We start from the raw sequence: 19,490 nt of genomic DNA on the forward strand, positions 1-19,490 counted from the left end.
CTGAGCGAGGCCGCCGGGGCCACCATGGCGGAGCTGGCGGCGGCGGCGGCGGACGGGCCGCCGCGGGGCCGCACGCCCAGCCCGGGGCCGGGGGGGGGGCCAGGGCCGCCGCCCAGCCCCCGCTCGGCCGCCGCGGCCGGTTCCGGCGGGGGGCTGTCACCGCCCGGCGCGGCCCGGCCGCCCGCCGCCTCCAAGTGGGTGCGCCTCAACGTGGGCGGCACGTACTTCGTGAGCACCCGGCAGACGCTGTGCCGCGAGCCCAAGTCCTTCCTGTGCCGCCTCTGCTGCCAGGACGGGCCCGAGCTCGGCTCCGACAAGGTGAGGCCGCGCCGGGGCTCCGGCCCCCCCCCCCCCGCCCCCGCCCCGGGCCGGCCTGGCCTCGGGCTCGCCCCTGCCGGCGCCGGCTGAGCCGCCGGGGGCAGCACCCCGCCTTGCTGCCAGCCCTGCAGGGCGGCCTCGGGGTCCGGTGTCCCCCTGGCCCCGGTGCGTGGCCGGGCAGCCCCTGGCCCTGCTGTGGGGCTGGAATGGGAGCCCCGGGGCCCCGTGTCCTCGGGCCAGCACCCTCTGACCCCACTGCGTGGTCGGGCTGGCCCCCACGACAGCCCCTGACCCTGCTGTGGGGCTGGAATGGGAGCCCCGGGGCCCCGTGTCCTCGGGTCAGCACCCCCTGACCCCACTGCATGGTCGGGCTGGCCCCCACGACAGCCCCTGACCCTGCTGTGGGGCTGGAATGGGAGCCCCGGCGCCCTGTGTCCTCGGGCCAGCACCCCCTGACCCCACTGCATGGTCGGGATGGTCCCCATGACTGCCCATGACCCTGCTGTGGGGCTGGAATGGGAGCCCCGGGGCCCCGTGTCCTCGGGCCAGCACCCCCTGACCCCATTGCATGGTCGAGCTGGTCCCCATGACAGCCTCTGACTCTGCTGTGGGGCTGGAATGGGAGCCCCGGGGCCCCGTGTCCTCGGGCCAGCACCCCCTGACCCCATTGCATGGTCGGGCTGGCCCCCACGACAGCCCCTGACCCTGCTGTGGGGCTGGAATGGGAGCCCCGGGGCCCCGTGTCCTCGGGCCAGCACCCCCTGACCCCATTGCATGGTCAAGCTGGTCCCCATGACAGCCTCTGACTCTGCTGTGGGGCTGGAATGGGAGCCCCGGGGCCGCGTGTCCTCAGGCCAGCACCCCCTGACTCTGTTGCATGTCCGGGACAGTGGCCTCAGTTGCTGGTGTCCCCAAGCCAGCACCCCCTGACCCCGCTGTATGGCTGGGGGCAGCCCGGTCCCGATGTGCTTGGGACCATCATTCCCTGACCCTGTTGCATGGTCAGGATGACCCCCCCGCAGCAACTCCTGACCCTGTTGCATGGTCAGGATGGCCCCCCTATGGCATCCCCTGACCCTATTGCATGGTCAGGATGGTGGCCCTAGTTCTTAGGCCAGCACCTCTTGCCCCTGCTGTATGGCCAGGATGGATCCCACGGCAGCCCCTGACCCCACTGCATGGGTAGACTGGTCCCCGCAGCAGTCCCTGCTGTCCCCAGGGCCAGTGCCCCTGACCCCCTCCGTGGGCAGGACAGGGGCTGCACTGCTTCTGCCCAGGGCAGGCTTCGCTCCCCCGGGACAGGGTCTCAGGTCACTCTGACGCATCCCATCTCCTCATCCTTCACATCCTATCACGCGGCCACAGCCCTGGCAGCATCCCTAAGAATAGGAGTTAGAGACTTTCATCATCTCCATCTTTTGCCATTGTAGCTGTAACGCCCTGATGTTGCAGACACCAGTTTTGCCCTCCACCTCCCTCTCTGGCACGACTTTCCTCTAGCAGCAAACTGACACCTTCCCACAGTGATTACTTATAGCAGAAAGTGAATTAAAAAGAAACTTTCCTAGAAACAAGATTGCAATGATTTCTCATTCTGGGGCTGTTCTTATGTTTTCTTTACACTTTGTTTTGTTCTCTCATGAAAGATAGCAGTGCATGTTCTTTACTTTGGATGATAGTTTTAGAGTCACTGCAATTTATCATCAGGATTTTGCAAACACAGTTAGGCATGTAGTTGCAGGTTTTCTATAGGAGCCACTGTTCAGGGTTTTGTAAACAGTTTGTAGATAGGTTAGACTGAGAATTATTTAGGTCTCTTCTCACTCAGTTAAGAGTTTAATCAGAAGTTAAATCCTACCTGTAATCAAAATAACGTTCCTTGAATCAGTCAGTGAATAGAGGAGACAACATTTCAGAAGAGACTGTAAGGTTTTTTATTGTTTTAAAACAAACTGCTTTGGCAGGACATACATTGCTTTAAAATAACAGGAAGTGACGTGAAAGACTTCGGTACCGTCTTCGTCAGCACTTCAAAGCTGATTCGAGAGATGCTTTTGGTTGCGAATTGTTGATAATTCAATGACAATAACTGTTGTATGCCAGCCTGTCAGAGATCCTTCAGAGAGATGCCTGTGTGTTGCAATGTGCGTTTTTGGTAGTGGAAAAATAAAAAGCTGCTTTAACTGTCAGCAGCTGTAAGCCTGGCCTGGAAATCCAAATGCTGTCCTGAGAAAATGTAAACTTTTCTACCTTTTGTAGTAAGATTTTATTTAATCTCTCTCCTCAGAGATTGAGGAATTGAACTAGTCTGGAAAACAAATACAGACAGAACAAGACTGCTGGCTTTTGTTTTTTTTATTATTGCAGTGAAGAAAAGCTGCTAAGTCCTGCTTTTCTCTGAATATATATATATAAACTGCATCTGTAAGTGCTTAATTTGAGGCTTCTGCTGGCATTAGTGAGCTGCAACATTTGTAGTTTAGGTCACATACTGGATGGGGGGGGAAAAAAAGCTTGGTTTAAGCATGGTGTCACTAAGGCACCCTTTTTCTTACCCTACAGGCAAAAGGAATTCAGGTTCTCGCAGAGAAACTCTTCAGTTTATCATTTTCAACTGATTTTTTTTTCTTGCACTATTTAACCAGGATGAGACAGGGGCATATCTCATCGATAGAGATCCCACATATTTTGGTCCGATACTGAACTACCTCCGACATGGGAAACTTATCATAAACAAGGAGCTTGCAGAAGAAGGTAAGGAAAAAAATAAAGAGGAAGAGCTGCTAGTACTGTTTAATAGAGGCATCTGACAGCCATTATCAGAAACTCATCTGAGTGCATAGGGTTCCTGATGTGGCAGTATGCAGCTGTATGCGCAAGTAGTGCTATTTACTGTTAGTTTCCCAGAAGGATGCTTGCTAATGGGGACTAAATCATTAGATTCTGTACAGTCCTGGAAGTAGAGACCTCCAGCTTGTAACACAAGCCATCGCTGTTCTGCTTAGCTCCAGGGATTCTGTCAGCAGAGCTAAAGATCTGCTAGGACAATGTCTCTTCTCCCTTCCGCAGCCTGCAGTCCTCCATAGCAAGACACTTTGGTGACTTCCCCCTATTGGGGCTGAGAGAACAACGTAGAGAGTGTACCATGAGGTTTCAGATAATCCCATGGAAAGGGAAATAATCTTTCTGAAGCGTCCCATAGGTTACAAAAGGAAGTCAGTTAGTTGCGTACAGGTCATTTTCTCCCAGCCCAGGTGGGTGAGATCAGTGGCACAGTCTATTCGGTATCCAGGGACTGTCTCACATCTCAGCTAGATTTGGAGTCAGTAGCAAGTATTTATCACATGTAGCAGAATCATCTTCATTCAGCATTGTATAAACTAACAACTTCTGTCTGTTTTTGGTTCCTTTCTTAGGGGTACTGGAAGAAGCTGAGTTTTACAATATCGCATCTCTTGTGCGGCTGGTGAAGGAGCGGATACGGGATAACGAGAACAGAACCTCTCAAGTAATACAAACATTTCAGTTATGAAGTCCTTCATTTTAAGCAGTATAATAGAAGGACACATTGCTGAAGGAGGCATTTACTTCTAGTAGCAGTTCTTAGTTTAGAAGTACTGATTCCCATTGTTTAAAACTACGTGGATCCAAGGCACAGCTAAGAAAGAGGATCTACTGTAGTTTTACAAGCACAGGCCCTTGAGTTGTCTTTTCAGCATTGCAGGGAAGGGCAATGAACAGTTAAATAAAAGGGTCCAAAGATAGGTAATTAAGGGAGCAAAGATAGGTAATTATAAAGAAAAACATGCTGCTTTGGGAGGTAAAGAATAGTTCAACAATCTGGCTGATGTGAGATATCATGGGAGGGGGGGGGGGTCACTCCTACTCAGAGAACTGGGTTTCCTCACAGGGCTTTTCATTTGCTTTGTGACTGACAGGGAAGTGAACAGGTGCTGGAATGGCAGGAAACAGTTGCATTCATAAACTCTGAATTCCTGCTGTGTAAGATTTGTCTTGTTATGGCACGTGCCATATCCTCAGGCAACATTTTTCCCTAAAGCTAAGTCTATAGTAAAAAAGTAACCAAGAAAATAAGGGTTACCCAAGCAATCTGCAGATGTCGCGTTCAGTTTTCCTATTATGATTAGACATAACTTCCTTCTCTAGAAGACTTTCTTCACTTCATATCTTTGTGGCAATTTTTCCCATTGCTGCTAAGCTGATATTAACAAATGCACAGTAGATTGAATTTCAGAAGAGAAACGTTTTCAGAAAACAGTAAAGGGCTTTGAAAGCCCAAGGGGTTTTGGTTTCACTGGCACTTAAACTTTTTGGAGCTTTTTAGAGATGCATACCCACCTTACGTACCTGTTTCAGAATCAGCTGGATGGTTGGAAGGAAGAAAACCTCGGAAAGTCTGCAGTATTCAAGATTTCCTCAGATAATGACAAAAGAGAACAAAAGACCCATGAGAGGCTAATTAATTTCCTATCTTGATATTGGTACAGCAATCATTAAATTCCTTTTTATTCTCCATGCTTTAGGGACCCGTGAAGCATGTGTACAGAGTCCTGCAGTGCCAAGAGGAAGAGCTCACACAGATGGTGTCCACAATGTCTGATGGGTGGAAATTTGAACAGGTACTGTTACCAAAGAGCATGTCTCTGACCAACAGCAGAATCCCTTTGAAAGCAGCCTATGGAATAAGCTGAGATTGCTATTTCATTGCACTTCAGACTGCTGTTTTTTGAATAAGCAGTCTGAATTGAGCAGCAGTCCATTTATGTGGAAAAACTGGCAGGGAAACACAGAAGCCACTCAAACCCCTTCAAGAGAGATTTAGTTTTCTCTCAGGACTTTTTGTATTCTTGTCAAATCCCAGAGTAGTTCTTCCCTTCTCTCACATTTCATCACATGCTCCAGGCCCAAGTGCAACAGTTTTATTTAAGAGAATTAAGGGAGCCATGAAGAAACACAACACAACTTTTCAGAGCTCAAAGGCATGACTCCTGCATCTACTAAAGAAGTGTTGAGTAACATGAGAAATACCCTTCCTGCAGATGCCTTTGTAATGCTGCCCGTTTCAAGGTTAGGTGTCAGTGAAGTTGCACATGGAATTAGTTCCAGATTTGGTTTCTGGAATCAAATACAGTCCTCTTATTTAGGAGGACAGAGAACTGGAAAAGATATTTTTTGTATGTTCACTAAAACTGTGGTATGAAGCGTAGCATTGAAACATCTCAGGCAGTCAAGGGAAAACAAAAAATGTTGTTCCTATCTTGAGTTTGTCTTTTGCCCTCAGCACGAACATCAAAGCCTATTAACAGTACTAGAAGGCAGTGTGACAGCTCCCCATTCTTGCTGCAGCTGCAGTGTAACCATACAGATAACCATCTGTCTAGGAAGACCGTAGACTGTCTGAGATGTATCTTTCTCATATAAATACAAAGCTGTCTCTTAAAATCCATTAGGACATGGAAATTGGGGTGCATGCTGCATATTGAAGTTCCCTAAATATACACAGTTGGTAAGGTTCACATGACTTCCTTCAAATTACTTAGATTTGCTATTTGGAAAGCAGAAATGCATTGTAAATGACAAATTAGCTCTGCACTCCAGGACGTCCTTTTAATGTGATAATGATAAATATGGGACAGCTGGGATTTCTTGGGTCTAGTCCAGACCCCTCATCACAACAGTAATGTAATATAATCCCATTTATACAGATATCAAGATGCTCCATCTTGACAGCATCTATATAAAAAATGGTGCCAGTTTGCTGCATGTCCCTTAGTTAATCTGACATCTGTCTGCAGGAAAGACTTGTCTCTCCAGTTTTTATACAAAGTCAGAAGGCAAGTTCAAAGCTGAGTTCAACATAGGCATACAGTCTGAACCAAGAAGTTCCTAATGCACAGAGGCTGTGTTGCCTGGTCCTTATGTAAGTTGTATATTATGTATTGCAAAACTTGATGTGGTTTTCCCTTCTTCTGCCCTCAGTAATTGGAAAATGCTTTGTGTTTAGCACTGTATTTTCAGGCTGGGATTTCTTCTTGGGGCTCCAGGTGCCACTAGAGGGCTCTGGAGCTTGCATGGTCTCTGCCTTACAAACACACTGGAAAGCCTGTAACACAGGAGAATACCCCGTAGAAAGTTGGCCTATTGGCACTTCAGATCAGAATAGGTCTCACCAGATAGTCATATCTCACAAAGCAATTATAAGAATAAAGCAAAATTCGAGATTTGTTGATAGAATCTTCCTTACCTTGGCTATCTCTTGTCACAGCTGATCAGCATTGGATCTTCCTATAACTACGGAAACGAAGACCAGGCAGAATTCCTCTGCGTTGTGTCCAGGGAGCTCAACAACTCTACCAATGGCATTGTCATAGAGCCCAGCGAGAAGGCAAAGGTAGGAGATTTGCACAGGTATATTGACTTCAATTCACCTATGCAACAACAAAAAAAAACCCCACCAACCTCACCCCTTCCTATGCTAGCAGAGCCATAGTTTACAATAACAGTTCTCTGTTCCAGCTTTCTTATTTCCTACTTTTGCATGACCTTCCCCTTAGATTTTCTATTTTACTGTAGGACAAGTCTACTAGAGGAAAGGCTCTTTGGACATTTCAAATTAAGACAAAGAGGAAAGAGGTAGACTTAAGAAGAAAGGAGGAGGACAGTAATAGCAAGGGCCATTGAGGTTGGTCACACTGTAGTTGATGGATGCTGCAGGGAGAGACCAACACTCTTCCTTCAGTCAGCTCTTCTTCCACAGGCTGACAACAAAAGAGAACATTCTTAACTCCTTGCAGGCAACTAAGCAGGATTTCTAGAGAAGAAGCTTTATCAGCTTCAGCCAACCTGTCATTCATTATGGTAGCATCAAAGCCAGCAACTCGCTCACTCCTCTCGTTAGTCTGTCTTTCCTTCCTCTGCAAAAAGTAGCAAGGACTCTGAACATCAACTTTTGCACCTAAACTTGTCCAACTTCTTTATAGTGGCTCTCTTCTTTTTCAGATTCTTCAAGAGCGAGGATCCCGGATGTAATTCAAGCATCCACTCGGTTAAAACTCCCAGATGTCAAAAGGGCAATCTTGGTGGGCAGAGCATTTCTCCGCAGTTCAACCTTGCCCTTGTACAGTAACCAAGCTAACGCAAAGCAAAGCCGAGCCTGTCCTGCCAACGGCAAATAATTTGGGTCATAACCAAAGGCTTCCCTCTTACCCTGGAAACCAAGGAAGGAAAAGACTTCCAGTTGGATAGTCCTTTCCCTAAGTATTTGTTTCATTTTCTTGGCCAGCGCTGTATTGAATTTTTTCCAACAATGGCTGGGCCGGATTCCCGGTCGGAGCCTTTGCGAAAGTTGCTCAAGTCTGCAGGCCCTTGTAATCAGTCCCACCTTCCACAGGCTGGTGTAGGTGGGAAGATGATCTGTATTTGAGCTGTGCCATTTCTTGCACCTGAATCTACTGCCAGAAAGGTGCAAGGATCCTTGCAATGCTCCCCCTCCTGATCAGCCAATCCCCCCTCAAAAAAAATTAGAACAACAGGGCTTTAAAAAGAGGAGCAAAACAACCACTCGTTTAAAAAAAAAACCACAAGAACTTTTTCCATTCTTGCTTTGTATTTGTTCCTTGTCCAATTCCTTAGAGCTGAGTTTAGATACTAACCAAGGGGAAGGGAGTTGCATGTATGTCTAACATGGGTCTTGCTGTTAACACTATTACATATGGGCTCTTGGCATTTTCCAAAGCCCATCCCTTCTCACACATAAACAAAAAGAGACCTGTGTTCATCCAGAATGGCTACAGACTAGTAGTTCTGTCCTTTACACGTCTCAAAGGAAGAGTGGTGACATCCTCCCCTCCGATATCTTGCCACGGCCGTATCTTAGCCTGGTGCAAAGTCACAAGGTTAGGGACTTGTTGCTGCCAAGTTCAGCTTTGCCTTGTTTGTCTCCAGCAGCATGGGCTGTCTCCTTCCTCCTCACCAAGGGAGGACTTCAGACAGGATTTCTTTCGTACTGTAGCAAGCAGGTAGGTTTGTTTTAGGCCATATGATTCTTTGCGGAGGAGATTCCCCTATTTACATGCAGTGATTTATCTGCATCCCCCTCATGTCCCCCCCTTTTAAGAGTTCACTTCAAAGTACAAAGGGGCTTCACAGAGTTGGGGGAGGGGGGATTGGTGAAAAGTTGCCAAACTGTTGTAATGTTTCTTGTCCAGAGTGACGTGTCAACTTCTGTGACTTTTCTTTCCTTTTTTTGGAATGCCTTGGATGGATGTGCAAAATGTTCGTTTGTGCCTCTCTTGAATTCTTATCTTAGCCAAACTGCAGTCACTGGTCCCCTCTGTTAATCTGTGCCATCCCTAACCAGGGGCATGTTCCTCCTAGTCTGGTGAATGGAATTTCTTAGGAGTTTGCTGCATGTTTTTCCCCTTTCATCCTGGCTTTGTTCTTTGTAGCCCAAGTGTCCTGGCACCTGGGTCTTTTGAGTCAAATCCCAAACTGACATTAAACACAAAGCTTCAGAGATGTTGACATTCAGATATTGACAGGTTCAGAGCAGTTGTGTCTTAATAAAGTATTAAGAAATTCCTCACCTGGACTGAGGAGTTTGGCTTTCTGGAGGAATTCAGCTGCCTGTGGTGGTCTTAGAGTTTTGAGATAGAAGCAGGCAGCTTTCCCAGCTCATCACTTACTTTGTTGCTGACAGGGCCACAGAGTAGCAGGATGTTATCAAAGGTCTGACAGCTAGTCCAGCAAACAAGATGTGCAGCAAAGGCACTGAGTGACACTGCTATGCTCTCTCTGCCTCTTTTCAGTCCTTCTGTACTTACTCCTGCCTGTTCTTTCCCATGCTGCTTTGCCAACATACCTCCTCCAGTGGAGGCTTTGCCTCGTTCTTCAGAAAGGGCGGTCAATTACCTGTGCTAGTTCAGTCCTGGTAGCAACAGACCATGCCAAATGTCTTTGAATTCACATTGTGTCAGTCACAGGCTGTTGAAACACAGCTGGCTTGCCATCCTGCTGAATAACCCAGCTCTCCTCCTGCCTTCCATCTTTCCTGTTTATAATGTGGTGAGATGGTATTGGTGTGATTAGACCGTACGCCTTGGCTGGGCCTAAATAACACTGTGATATGTATAGATCTCTCCTCTGTCAGTATCTTGTAGCCTCAGTCATTGTCTGTCTGTGCTCACAGTTGACAAGTAAGTGCATGTATGCAAGTTAGCAGCCTAAAAGCCCTCTAACACATTCATCTCTTCTCTCCTTTCCTCAGAGAAGGGAGTTTCTGGGAACTGGTCAAGAAATATCAGCCTAAAGGCAACAGGAACAGGTTGAGTTGTTTGTCACATCAATGCCAGCCAAGCGCCTAGCTGCTCAAACCACAGAGCTCATAGCAACACTAGTGGTCATGTAAAGGGAGACAGTCAATTCAGTACAATTCAAGCAGATAAAAATGATACCTCATTGCTTTTCTCTATCACCAAAAATCCCATATACAGTGAAGCCCACTGGAGGAACACCTGATGCAAGAGCGATACCATCACTCTCCCTTGTGAGAGAGAGAGCCTAACGATTACCATTACCAGTTAGGTGGAACAGTTATTTTTAGCTCAGAGGACACAAGAAAGACTATCCAAGTTACATCTTGTTTTTCCCCTCCATGCTGCTCTCTGCAGTAAGGACATAACAGGGGATTTAAGTCTCCTTGGGTTCAGTTGCCTTGTCTTTAAATTCAACTGAACAAGTTACATGTTAGAAAACTGATCTGATAGTTACTGGACACTCAAGTTCTTGCGAGATATTTAGGACCAGGCACGAAGTCCATCCAGAGCAGGTACATTCCCAGTTGAGGATTTCTCCTCTTTCCTGACTCTGCTAGATCACCTTTACGCTGAGACCATAGACTGATCTCAGCATTATGCACCGGTTGCATCTCCTCTGTGCTCAAGACAGGGCTTTTCCTTCCATTGCCTTTCACTCAGTCACAACTCTTTATCAACTAAAGCTGAACTAAGATAAAATTTGTCCCATTCACTCTAAAGAAGGTAGCGTGTTTTGGCAAGTAGGGTGGATGAGCAGGGATAGGAGATCTGCTGGATATCTAAGGGCACTTGCATCTCTTGGAAAGGTTCGCTGTAAAGCATTAGTCCTGGGAACGGAGAGTATGACTTTGTTTCCCAGTAGCCTAAATTGTTCCATTACAGCAAGACTGGAAATAACCTCTTAAAGTGTCTTCGTTTCTGCACATTTTTAAAATCGATCTTCTCAGGGGTGACTGAGTGGGCTGAGGCAAAGGGGGGCATGGTTAGCTGCAGGGCGACAGGATGGAGCAGCTCCCCAGACCTGCAGCTGGGCCGTGGGCTCCTCCCCTCAGGTTTGCCTGCAAACCTGGAGGTTTTGTACAGTTTGTCACGTGTCAGTGCCCTTTGCTACTGTTTCTCTTTGTTTATTAAATGTGTTTGAATAACAGTTGAGATGCTGTGATTAATTTTTTTCAATAAAGATTCTGAAATAGGTTTGAAGTTTGAACTAAGCCTGCAGCCTGCTGCTTTCTTTGCATCCTTTTGCTACCTTACCACACAAATGCTACGTTCTGGAGAAGGAAACTTAGAAGTTATGTGCCTCTTCCTGGTTCCAAGTTGTTCATAACAAAGACTGATTTTCTATCATACAAGAAAAATCTAAACTGCATACATTTTTACCAGTAGCTATTTCTAATGACAACCACAAACAAGCAAAATGTTAAGACAAGCATTAAATGCAAGTAGCTGAGAAAGGAAGAGGATTTTTTAATCAACTTTTAAGTCCCTACTTGACCACAGCCCAGCACACATGGAAGAAAGGAGTTTTGACACTTGTTTCACAGCTCTGCCCCTTCCTCTGTACCAGAAGGAGCCCACACCAAACGTCCACAGCAGCTTGCAAACTGGTCTGGTTTCCCCCACAAGGCCAAAGATAGAATATTCTTGCTATTGCCAAGCTAAAAAGAACAAACATGAAAAATAAATGCAGTGTCTTACATAAAGTCTCCCCTGCATTCTCAGCCTGTGACTGCTGGGAGAAAGATTGCCCTGGGCATATAGAGTTAACTCAGAAACCCTGGAGGGTATTTTAAACATTGCTCTATTACTTCTGCCCAGAAAGCTGCCACCTTCTACCTATGTGTCTTTAAAAGACCGGTGGATTAACAGGGATTTAGTTTCTTTCCTGTTTACAGAGCACCACAACCCAGAAGTGCTTGACACACAGAGGTACCAGCAGATGGACAAGCAGCAGGGAAGAGAGGCAAAACAGATACTCGAGCTTTGGTGACAAGTTGGAGAGCGTTGACAATTCAGGCTCAAAGCAGAGGGAACGAGGAGGAGCAGAGTGATAACAAGTGAAAAAGGGGAAATCCTGAATTAATCTAGTCTTATTTTTGACTACAGGCAGCTGCTGCCACCTCCGGCAGCCGCACCGATGGCCGTCCAGCAGGCACGCGCCCAGCCGGCCGTGCGCCCCACAGCAGGGAATGGGTCAGCATGGCCCTACACCAGGGCTCTGCAGCAGTGGAAAGAGGAGACTCTCTCCCAGCAGGGCCACACGAGGGAAATTTGTGGACACGGGGAAGCAGAAACTATGGCAGATCCAAATCACCACATAGCCCAGGCTGAGTGAAGAGGGCATCTTAAAACCTCATGGACCTCTCTCCTTACAAGACCTGCCTGCAGGTAGCAACTGCCAGTGAACTCACCCCAAAACACGAGCCGGAGCAGAGCCACGCTCACCGAGCCAGAGGCTCTCGGGCAGAGAAGGGCACCCACGTTCACAGGGTAGGGCTCGTCAGCAGCAATCCAAATCACAGCAGGCCTGCAGCCCTAGCCTCCCTGCTCTCCCACTTTCACATTATCCTATCAGAGCAAGCAGGCTGGAAGAGCCCTCGTACCAGACCCGTCGCCAGCTCCAGGCTGCCAGCCAGGCTGTTTCTCACAATACTTAATGCAACGCTACATCACCGTGCAGGAGATGCAATCGTCGCCTGACGGTTTCTGTGGAAACCATGAGCTCTGCAGGGCTCTGCACCATTGCCTGCCTTCCCAAAGCCGGGCAACCCGTTTAGCATCTTGTTTTAAAAAAAAAAAATCATTTCTTTATTTCCTGCTGCAGAAGACAAGTGCTATCCTGGCATTACTGAGAGCCAGAGGTTATGCTTGATGAGCAGCAGCACTGCATGTGTTATAGTACTAAAAATAAAAATTAACCCAATATTCCATCTTTTCATAGGTGATCCTGCTGTTTCCAGAGGCCAGACCACACAGCTCCACTCTTGTGCTTCCCAAATTTCAGGCTGGTTTAAGCCTGGGGCAGAAGAAGGGAAAAGGGAGCCAGTTTGCAGCAGAACAGGCCTCAGTAGGCAGCTTTTGGGCAAAGCTCAGGGCTGCAAGGGGTTTGCCAGAGCACCCGGGCTGCGGAGCACAGGGCTGTCTCCCCATGGCCACGGGGCCCTGTGGCATCACAACCAGCGCCGCTGTGATGTCGCCCGCCAGCCCCAGCCACCCGCGTGCAGAACCCAGCTGGGTGTGCTGCCACAAGCCCCGAGAGCCTCCCCCGTACACCCCCAGCAGCGCTCACTGCCATGGGCAGCCCCACAGATCAGGTAGGTGCCCAGGTGACCCACAGGGCCAGGAAGGCATCAGCTCCCAGCCTCTGCTCTGCCAGAAGATCTGCCTGGGACAAACAGCAGCCCTGTTGTCCAACCCCAACACAGGGCAAAAGTCTCTTCAGTGGGGACCATGGACCTGCCCTGTGACCTGTGCTCCTCCCAGCAGGAGAAGTCACCCCGGTCCTGCCTGCAGTGCATGGCACATCTGTGCAGGGACCTCATCCAGCCCCAGCATGCACACACAGCCTTCGGGAACCCCTGGCTGCAGGAGCTCCTCAAAGACTGGGAAGCTGTGCCATGCTCTGAGGACCTCAAGCCACGGGACCTCAAGCCGCAGGGCCGCAACAGCAAGGTGCACGGACACAGGATGTCTAAGCCCAGCACCTGCCTGGAGGAGCGATCCAAGCAGAGGGTGAGCAAGAGCTGGCCTAAACAGGGCTGGGATGCAGCTGGAAGGAAAGGAGACTCCATCAGCAGCTCTGCAGGAGCAGCTCCTTTGCCACACAGCCAATGCTGGGCTATGCCAGTCACCCTGTATGCCCATAACCCCTCCATGGGTCCTGGCAAGCAGTGCCTCAGCACCTTCTCTATGGCTAAACCACAAGATGGGTCTTCTTTTCTAGGCAGAGATCAAGCAAGTACAGGCCAACCTGGAGAACCAGATCTTGATGGTGGCCTCCGACAGTCTCAAGCACAAAGCAAGGGTGCTCCACCTCACAGTAAGGCCCCTGCTTCCCCACTGCAAAGAAATCTGCCCCCATAGAGCCAAACTTGCTCTCAAGGGGCCATTTAAGAGCACTTTTAAAGTAAGCCCTCCTCAGTCACATGAAGAATCTGCTAAGTCAACATGGACTTGGTGCCTTTCCAAAACAGAGCCAATGCTCAGCTAGCAGCTGTGCTGGCTTTGCCATCCTGTTACAGACACTCAAGGCTCCATCCCCTTCTGTGGTTAATAGCAAATCGTTCAGGATTAGCCTGAAGAACCATTCTGGGGAAAAGAGGCTGAGCGAGACCACCACAGTTGGAGGGTTTGGTGCCCACAGCACATGTCTCCTTCCCCCAGAAAGTGGTGGAGCAGGCACGAGAGGAGGTGAACCGGGGCTTCGCCGAGATCCTGCAGGAACTCAGGCAGCTCCATGGAACCTTGCTGGGCTTCCTCGACCATGAGGAGCACACAGCCCTGCTCCAGCTGGGCGACTCCATCCAGGAGAAGCAGGAGAAGCTTGAGCACTTCCGGGAGCAGGATGCCTGGCTGAGGCACCTCCTTGAGGACACCAGCGATGAGCAGCTCTGGCAGGTGAGGGCCTATGTCCCAAGATGGGAGGGGGGTGGCAGCACACATCGGTGTCACATAGCCACCTCCAAACACTTGAAGCCTGCCCATAGTGAGACTGGGTCCCTGCACTTCCAGGTGATAGGAGTTAATAGACCTCCACATGGCTTTGCCAGGTGCCTAGGAGGAAGGCAAGTGAGAGAAGGCATTGCTGAGATTTCCTAATAGCCACAGAGCAAAGTCAGCAAGTAGCACACACACCTGAACCTTGGCAGAAGGATTTTAAAATCCCTTTATCTGCCTTTTTTGCATCGGAAAAGGCAGGAAAGGGGTGCTCCTGCATCACTGCTCCAAAGGAAGGGCTCCTTCTCCTACCAGGACCGAGCCCTGCCTCAGCCACCATGCAGCATCACAGCCAGGGGCTGCAGCTCACCTCACACAGCACCACCACAAAACTCACATTAGTCACCCCAAGCTCAAGCTGGTAGCTCGGCTTTCCCATACAGTGCCAGTTTTGCCTGGAGCACAGCAATTCATTTGTTTTTGACCTGCCTGCTCATGTCTGCAGAGCCAAAAGAAAACTGAATTGCCATGAGATGCAAAATGGTTTTAGCAGAGCCCATAAAACCATCTGAGTCCAATTTCTCAGGCTGAGGCTCTGGCAAAAAGGAGGGGAAGCCACTGCCGGGTCCCTCCTCTCCACACCCATCACAGCAGGTGAAACCTGGCAGCACAGAGGTCCAGGCCCAGCTGTAAATGCATCTTGCATAACATGTACACTCTGCCCCAGGCACTCTGCATAAAGATGAAGGTCAGTTAGTCACCTACCTTCAGTCTGTGGGAAGTCACTAGATCTACTTGCAGACAACCTGTAGATATTTCCAAGTCCGGTTTACTAACTTGTTTGGGAAACAGACCTTAGCTAGGGAGCCATGTCCTTCCACCTAGATCTGGCGGGAGGCAGCTGCTGAATGTTTAACCCAACTTATCTGGACAAGTAATCCACACACACACCCTATCCCTTCCAGGGCTGGAGAAGCACACTGGTTTCTCCAAACCCCAAAGAGTTTGCAATCCTCAAGTGATTGCCATCAGGTTGTGGTGTAGCAGAGGTGAGCAAAGGATCCAACATCTGACCCTACGGCAATGTTTCCTAGCAAAAGCCTCTGTCGCTCCTAGGAACTCCCCAAAGCTAAGGGGATAGGAGTGTGCCGCGAGCCCGTCCTCAGTCCCAAGTGTGAGGGATCCTCGAGTTTCATGGGCCTCAAGCAGACCCTCAGTGAGCTGAGGACTCAGCTGGCAACACTTGGTCTCTGCTTCGTCAAGAAAATCCTTGGGAAAGGTAAGCACCTTCCACCCAGTGATCTAGCTTTAGATTTTGTCATGGCAGCACATCTATGGCAACAGCAGGAAAAACACACTGATGATCTTGATGAACTCAAATGGCAGTCACTAAAAATTAGGAAAGCTAGAACAGTCCCAAAGTCAACCCTATTCCCTAGCTGTCACTTAGTTCCATTAGTTTTCTTGCTCCTTGGGGTTATCTCTTATCTTTCAGTGCTGCCCATGGGCCATCAGGACTCCAGTGTCACCAGCTTCACTATCTCTTGAGCTGCCCTGTGTCCCCCAGTCTTGAGCAGATTAATTGCCTGCAGGTGACACATGCTTGGAGCTGCTCTTCACAAGGCTGCAGAGCCCTGCAGACCTCTGAATCCTGGGGAACCTTGCACAAGTACCTTGGAGATAATGCTGAGACAAATATCTTTGCAATGCTGCAGAAATTTCCCCATCTCCCGATGTCCCACCTTTGTTTTCCTCAGTTTGCTAATTCAAATGCAGAGAAATATGTGAAAAGTAAGGAGAATGGGATTCTTAGATTTGCCAAGCAGAAGAATTTTGCTCATATCAAGGGTTCAATGCCAGATTTTATGCTTGTAAAACAAGGGCTTGGTGGCCCATTTTACTGTCCCCCTGCTCTCTCTCCCCCCACCCCAGTGGCCCTAAGCCTGCATTGACCTGCATGTCCTAGCAGGATGAACAGCTCTCCTCTTCTTTCCCAGGAATCACAATGCTGAACAACGAAGTTGTCCCTCCGGATGTGGACAGGAAGAGCCTCCTAAAATGTAGGTGTCAGCACTATGTTATCATGTCTTCCCTGTCCTGTTGTGGCTCCTGGGCATTGCCTGCACCTTCCTTGGTGTAACCATCCTTGGACAAGAGGCCAAGCAGGATCCAGCCAGTGCAGCAGCCAAGCAGCATGGCCAAACCCTCTTCTCTTGGCTAGCTGGAGCCCAGAAATCTGCCAGCTCCCTAAAACCAGGCTCCATGAGTTTTGGCTGCACACCTTCAATACCCCATGAGCCCTTCTCTGCCTGCCCCAAACAGGGTGCTGTGCCTTAACAAGAACTTATCAACAGGAAGAAAGACAAAAAGTAGTTTGCTTTAAAGGTTCAAGTCTCCCTAGCATAAGAGCTACCGCTGGGGAAGGAGCTGCCAATCCCAAGCTGTGTCAAACCAAACACCAAGGGAAAGAGGGTGGGAAGGCTGTGCTGTGCCACCAGGCACCCAAGGCAAGCAGGTTTCCCAAAAGGAGCACACCACCTCCCAAAGCACTCAGGCTGCTTTGCCTGCCAGCAGCCACCCCACAGCCAGCAGGATCTACACCTATTGCAACAGCCAGCCACAGGGCAACACTCACTGCGATCCCTTCCCCATCCAGAAAAGCCAAGAGGAATGCGAACTGGGCAGTTGAGCGTTTGATAGATTAGATCAGCTGGCAGGGAAGTTATATTATAATATATTATATATCCCATGAGCAGAACAGGGTCTCTGCAGAGCCTAAGTGGGACTCTCCCCACCTTGCCCCTCTTGCAATGCAGATTACTGCGAGCTGAACTGGGACATGAGCACAGCCAGTGAGGAGCTGCTGCTGCTGCAGGAGACACGGTCGGTGCTCAACGTGTGCGTCCTGCTGGACACCTTCGCCACCTCCTGCCCAGGCTTCAGCTGCTGGCCCCAAGTGGCATGCTCGCGGAGCCTGTGCGAGGGCCGCCACTACTGGGAGGCCGAGGTGTCCGACTCGTGGCTCTGCCTGGGCGCCACGTACAGCTGCCAGCGCCAGGCGGGCAAGAGCCACGTCTTCTACCTCATGGGCAGGAACAGTGCCTCGTGGTGCCTCGAGTGGGACTCGCTCCAGCTCTCTGCCTGGCACGACAATGTCCAGACTGCCCTGAAGGGCGGCTACTACCGCACCATCGGCGTCTTCCTGGACTACGCCGCCGGCTCCTTGACCTTCTACGGCATCACCAACACCACCAACCTCATCTACCGTTTCCTGGCCACCTTCACAGAGCCCCTCTACCCAGCCTTCATGGTGAGCAGCGGTGGCTCCATCACCTTGAAGCGACACCCTGAATAGAGGAGTTTTCTGACACCTTTTTGGGCACTTTTAAAACTTCCATCCATCACACAGTGGGGTGTGATTCCTGGGGGCTGGTGTGGTTTTTGGGCTGGTCCTGCAGCTGCTCTGCAGTTCGTGATTTAGGGCAACCCCATCTCCTCAAAAGACCCAGTTTTCAGGGAACACCATCCTCCTCCCCATTGCAAATGCAGGAAGTTTCCTTTGCAAAGGCAGGGAATTCCCTTCACAAACACACCAGCAGCTTCCCCAGACCCCCAGTAACCTCAGCCAGGCCCCAGCAAAGCCCTCAGGGCTGTTTGCACAGCAGACATCCCTGCACTGTCCCATCACCACTCCCAGGAGGCAACACTGGGACACAAACCCACAGAGCAGCACAAGGCAATGCAGCAGGTTGGGGGCAGCAGTCAGGAGAGAGGGGCCAGCCCACATGCAAACCCCATACAGGCACCCACCACCCCAGGCACTCCCCACAGAGGTCTGCTCTCAGGGAAGAGAGATGCCTCTGACCCAACAGAAGCTGTCAGCACACACTGGTGCCAGCTGCCCTCCTACTCCTCATTTCCCATCTCCATGCCAAGCACTGTAACTCCCAATATTGCCTAATGGGCATTAAGCTGGGTCCAGTAAGTGCCAAGAGTAGGATTTCTCACCTGATTAGTACTAATCACCCACATTATTGGTGATTAACAAGTGCAAAGCAACAAGGAAGATTGAAGGTCCACCAGGGAAAGCACCAAAGCAGGTCAACCTAAAGCATGGACTGGGCCAAGGACCTGAGCTTAAATGCAGCTTGAGAGCAACACAGGTGGAGGGTGTGTGGGAGGAGACCCCAGATGAGGCTGCTCAGACTAATTAAGACTAATTAGGGCATGCAGGGCCCTGGTACCCCTTGCAGGGGAGGACATGGGAGCGCTGCTATGGGAAGCGCTTAGGAAACTCTCCTGATGAAGTGGCCCTTGGGGGCAGCCCCATTGTCCCAGCTGGCTGCTTAGGGTGGTTTAGACCCTCTCCTTGCTCCAGCTGCAGGCTGCTTGGCTCAGGAACCTGCTTTGAGGTGCTCAGAGAGCTCAGGTTTTGCAGGGCTGGTTTTGCTGGAGAGGGCTCCAGACATCAGACTGCAGCTGGGTGCAGGGGCAGGTCCCTGCCCCAAGCCGCTCTGCAGTCCCACATCCACCATGTCACCAAGAAAAACCCCAAAAAACAAAAAAAGAACAAACAAACAAAAAACCCCACGCGCTTCCTCTGCGAGATTCAGTCTGTCAGACGAGTCTTTGCTAATCTGGCTCGCTGGAACGGCTTCAAACAGTCGGTGTCTCAAGCCGGTTGCAAGCTCTGGAGCGTTCACGCTTCGGTTTCCGCGCACGTCGTCTGCCCCGAAACGGCTGCCCAGGCCGTGGCGGGGTTGGGCCGTGCAGCCGGGCGTCCCGCTGCCGCTCGCGGCGGGGGCTGCGCAGCAAGCCCGCGGGAAAAGGCGCTTAAAGAGTCACTTCCAAAGGTGTTTGCCCGCAGGAGCGCTTGGCTTTGCTACCCCCAGCAGCTGCTGAGTGACCCCCCCCCCCATAAAACCAGCTTGCCGCCCCGCTCGGTTTACAGTAAACGTCCCACTCCAGCAGCCCAGCTCCTAAAACCCGGGCCCGGGGGGTGCCGGGGCCTGAGGAGCTGCTGCCGGGGCCAAGGAGCTGCCACCGGGGCCGAGGAGCTGCCATCGGGGCCAAGGGGCTGCTGTCGGGGCTGAGGAGCTGCCGTCGGGGCCGAGGGGTTGCCATTGGGGCCGAGGAGCTGCCGCCGGGGCCAAGGGGCTGCTGTCGGGGCTGAGGAGCTGC

At 50.5% G+C, this 19,490-nt stretch overlaps 2 protein-coding genes across 4 annotated transcripts; both read left to right on the forward strand.

Moving 5' to 3' along the window:
• The first annotated feature begins 24 nt into the window (after positions 1–24).
• Positions 25–10,860, forward strand: KCTD2 (potassium channel tetramerization domain containing 2). The gene is made up of 6 exons (XM_068914031.1): positions 25–318; positions 2,964–3,072; positions 3,735–3,826; positions 4,863–4,958; positions 6,605–6,730; positions 7,339–10,860. The coding sequence occupies exons 1-6, from the start codon at positions 25–27 to the stop codon at positions 7,366–7,368; spliced, it is 747 nt and encodes a 248-aa protein (XP_068770132.1). The 3' UTR covers positions 7,369–10,860.
• Positions 10,861–13,310: 2,450 nt separating this feature from the next.
• On the forward strand, positions 13,311–18,862 carry LOC104146793 (tripartite motif-containing protein 16-like protein). Of its 3 annotated transcripts, XM_068914032.1 has the most exons (4): positions 13,845–14,270; positions 15,426–15,588; positions 16,307–16,369; positions 17,126–18,862. In XM_068914032.1, the coding sequence occupies exons 2-4, from the start codon at positions 15,504–15,506 to the stop codon at positions 17,662–17,664; spliced, it is 687 nt and encodes a 228-aa protein (XP_068770133.1). In that variant the 5' UTR covers positions 13,845–14,270; positions 15,426–15,503; the 3' UTR covers positions 17,665–18,862. The 3 variants fall into 3 exon arrangements, with proteins under 3 accessions (XP_068770135.1, XP_068770133.1, XP_068770134.1); XM_068914034.1 differs by lacking the exons at positions 13,845–14,270; positions 15,426–15,588 and adding an exon at positions 13,311–13,385 and having other exon boundaries at positions 17,126–18,850; XM_068914033.1 differs by lacking the exon at positions 15,426–15,588 and having other exon boundaries at positions 13,954–14,270.
• The last annotated feature ends 628 nt before the right edge of the window (positions 18,863–19,490 follow it).

The sequence above is a fragment of the Struthio camelus genome, chromosome 19 (assembly GCF_040807025.1).
Source record: "Struthio camelus isolate bStrCam1 chromosome 19, bStrCam1.hap1, whole genome shotgun sequence".
Taxonomy (NCBI): Eukaryota; Metazoa; Chordata; class Aves; order Struthioniformes; family Struthionidae; genus Struthio; species Struthio camelus.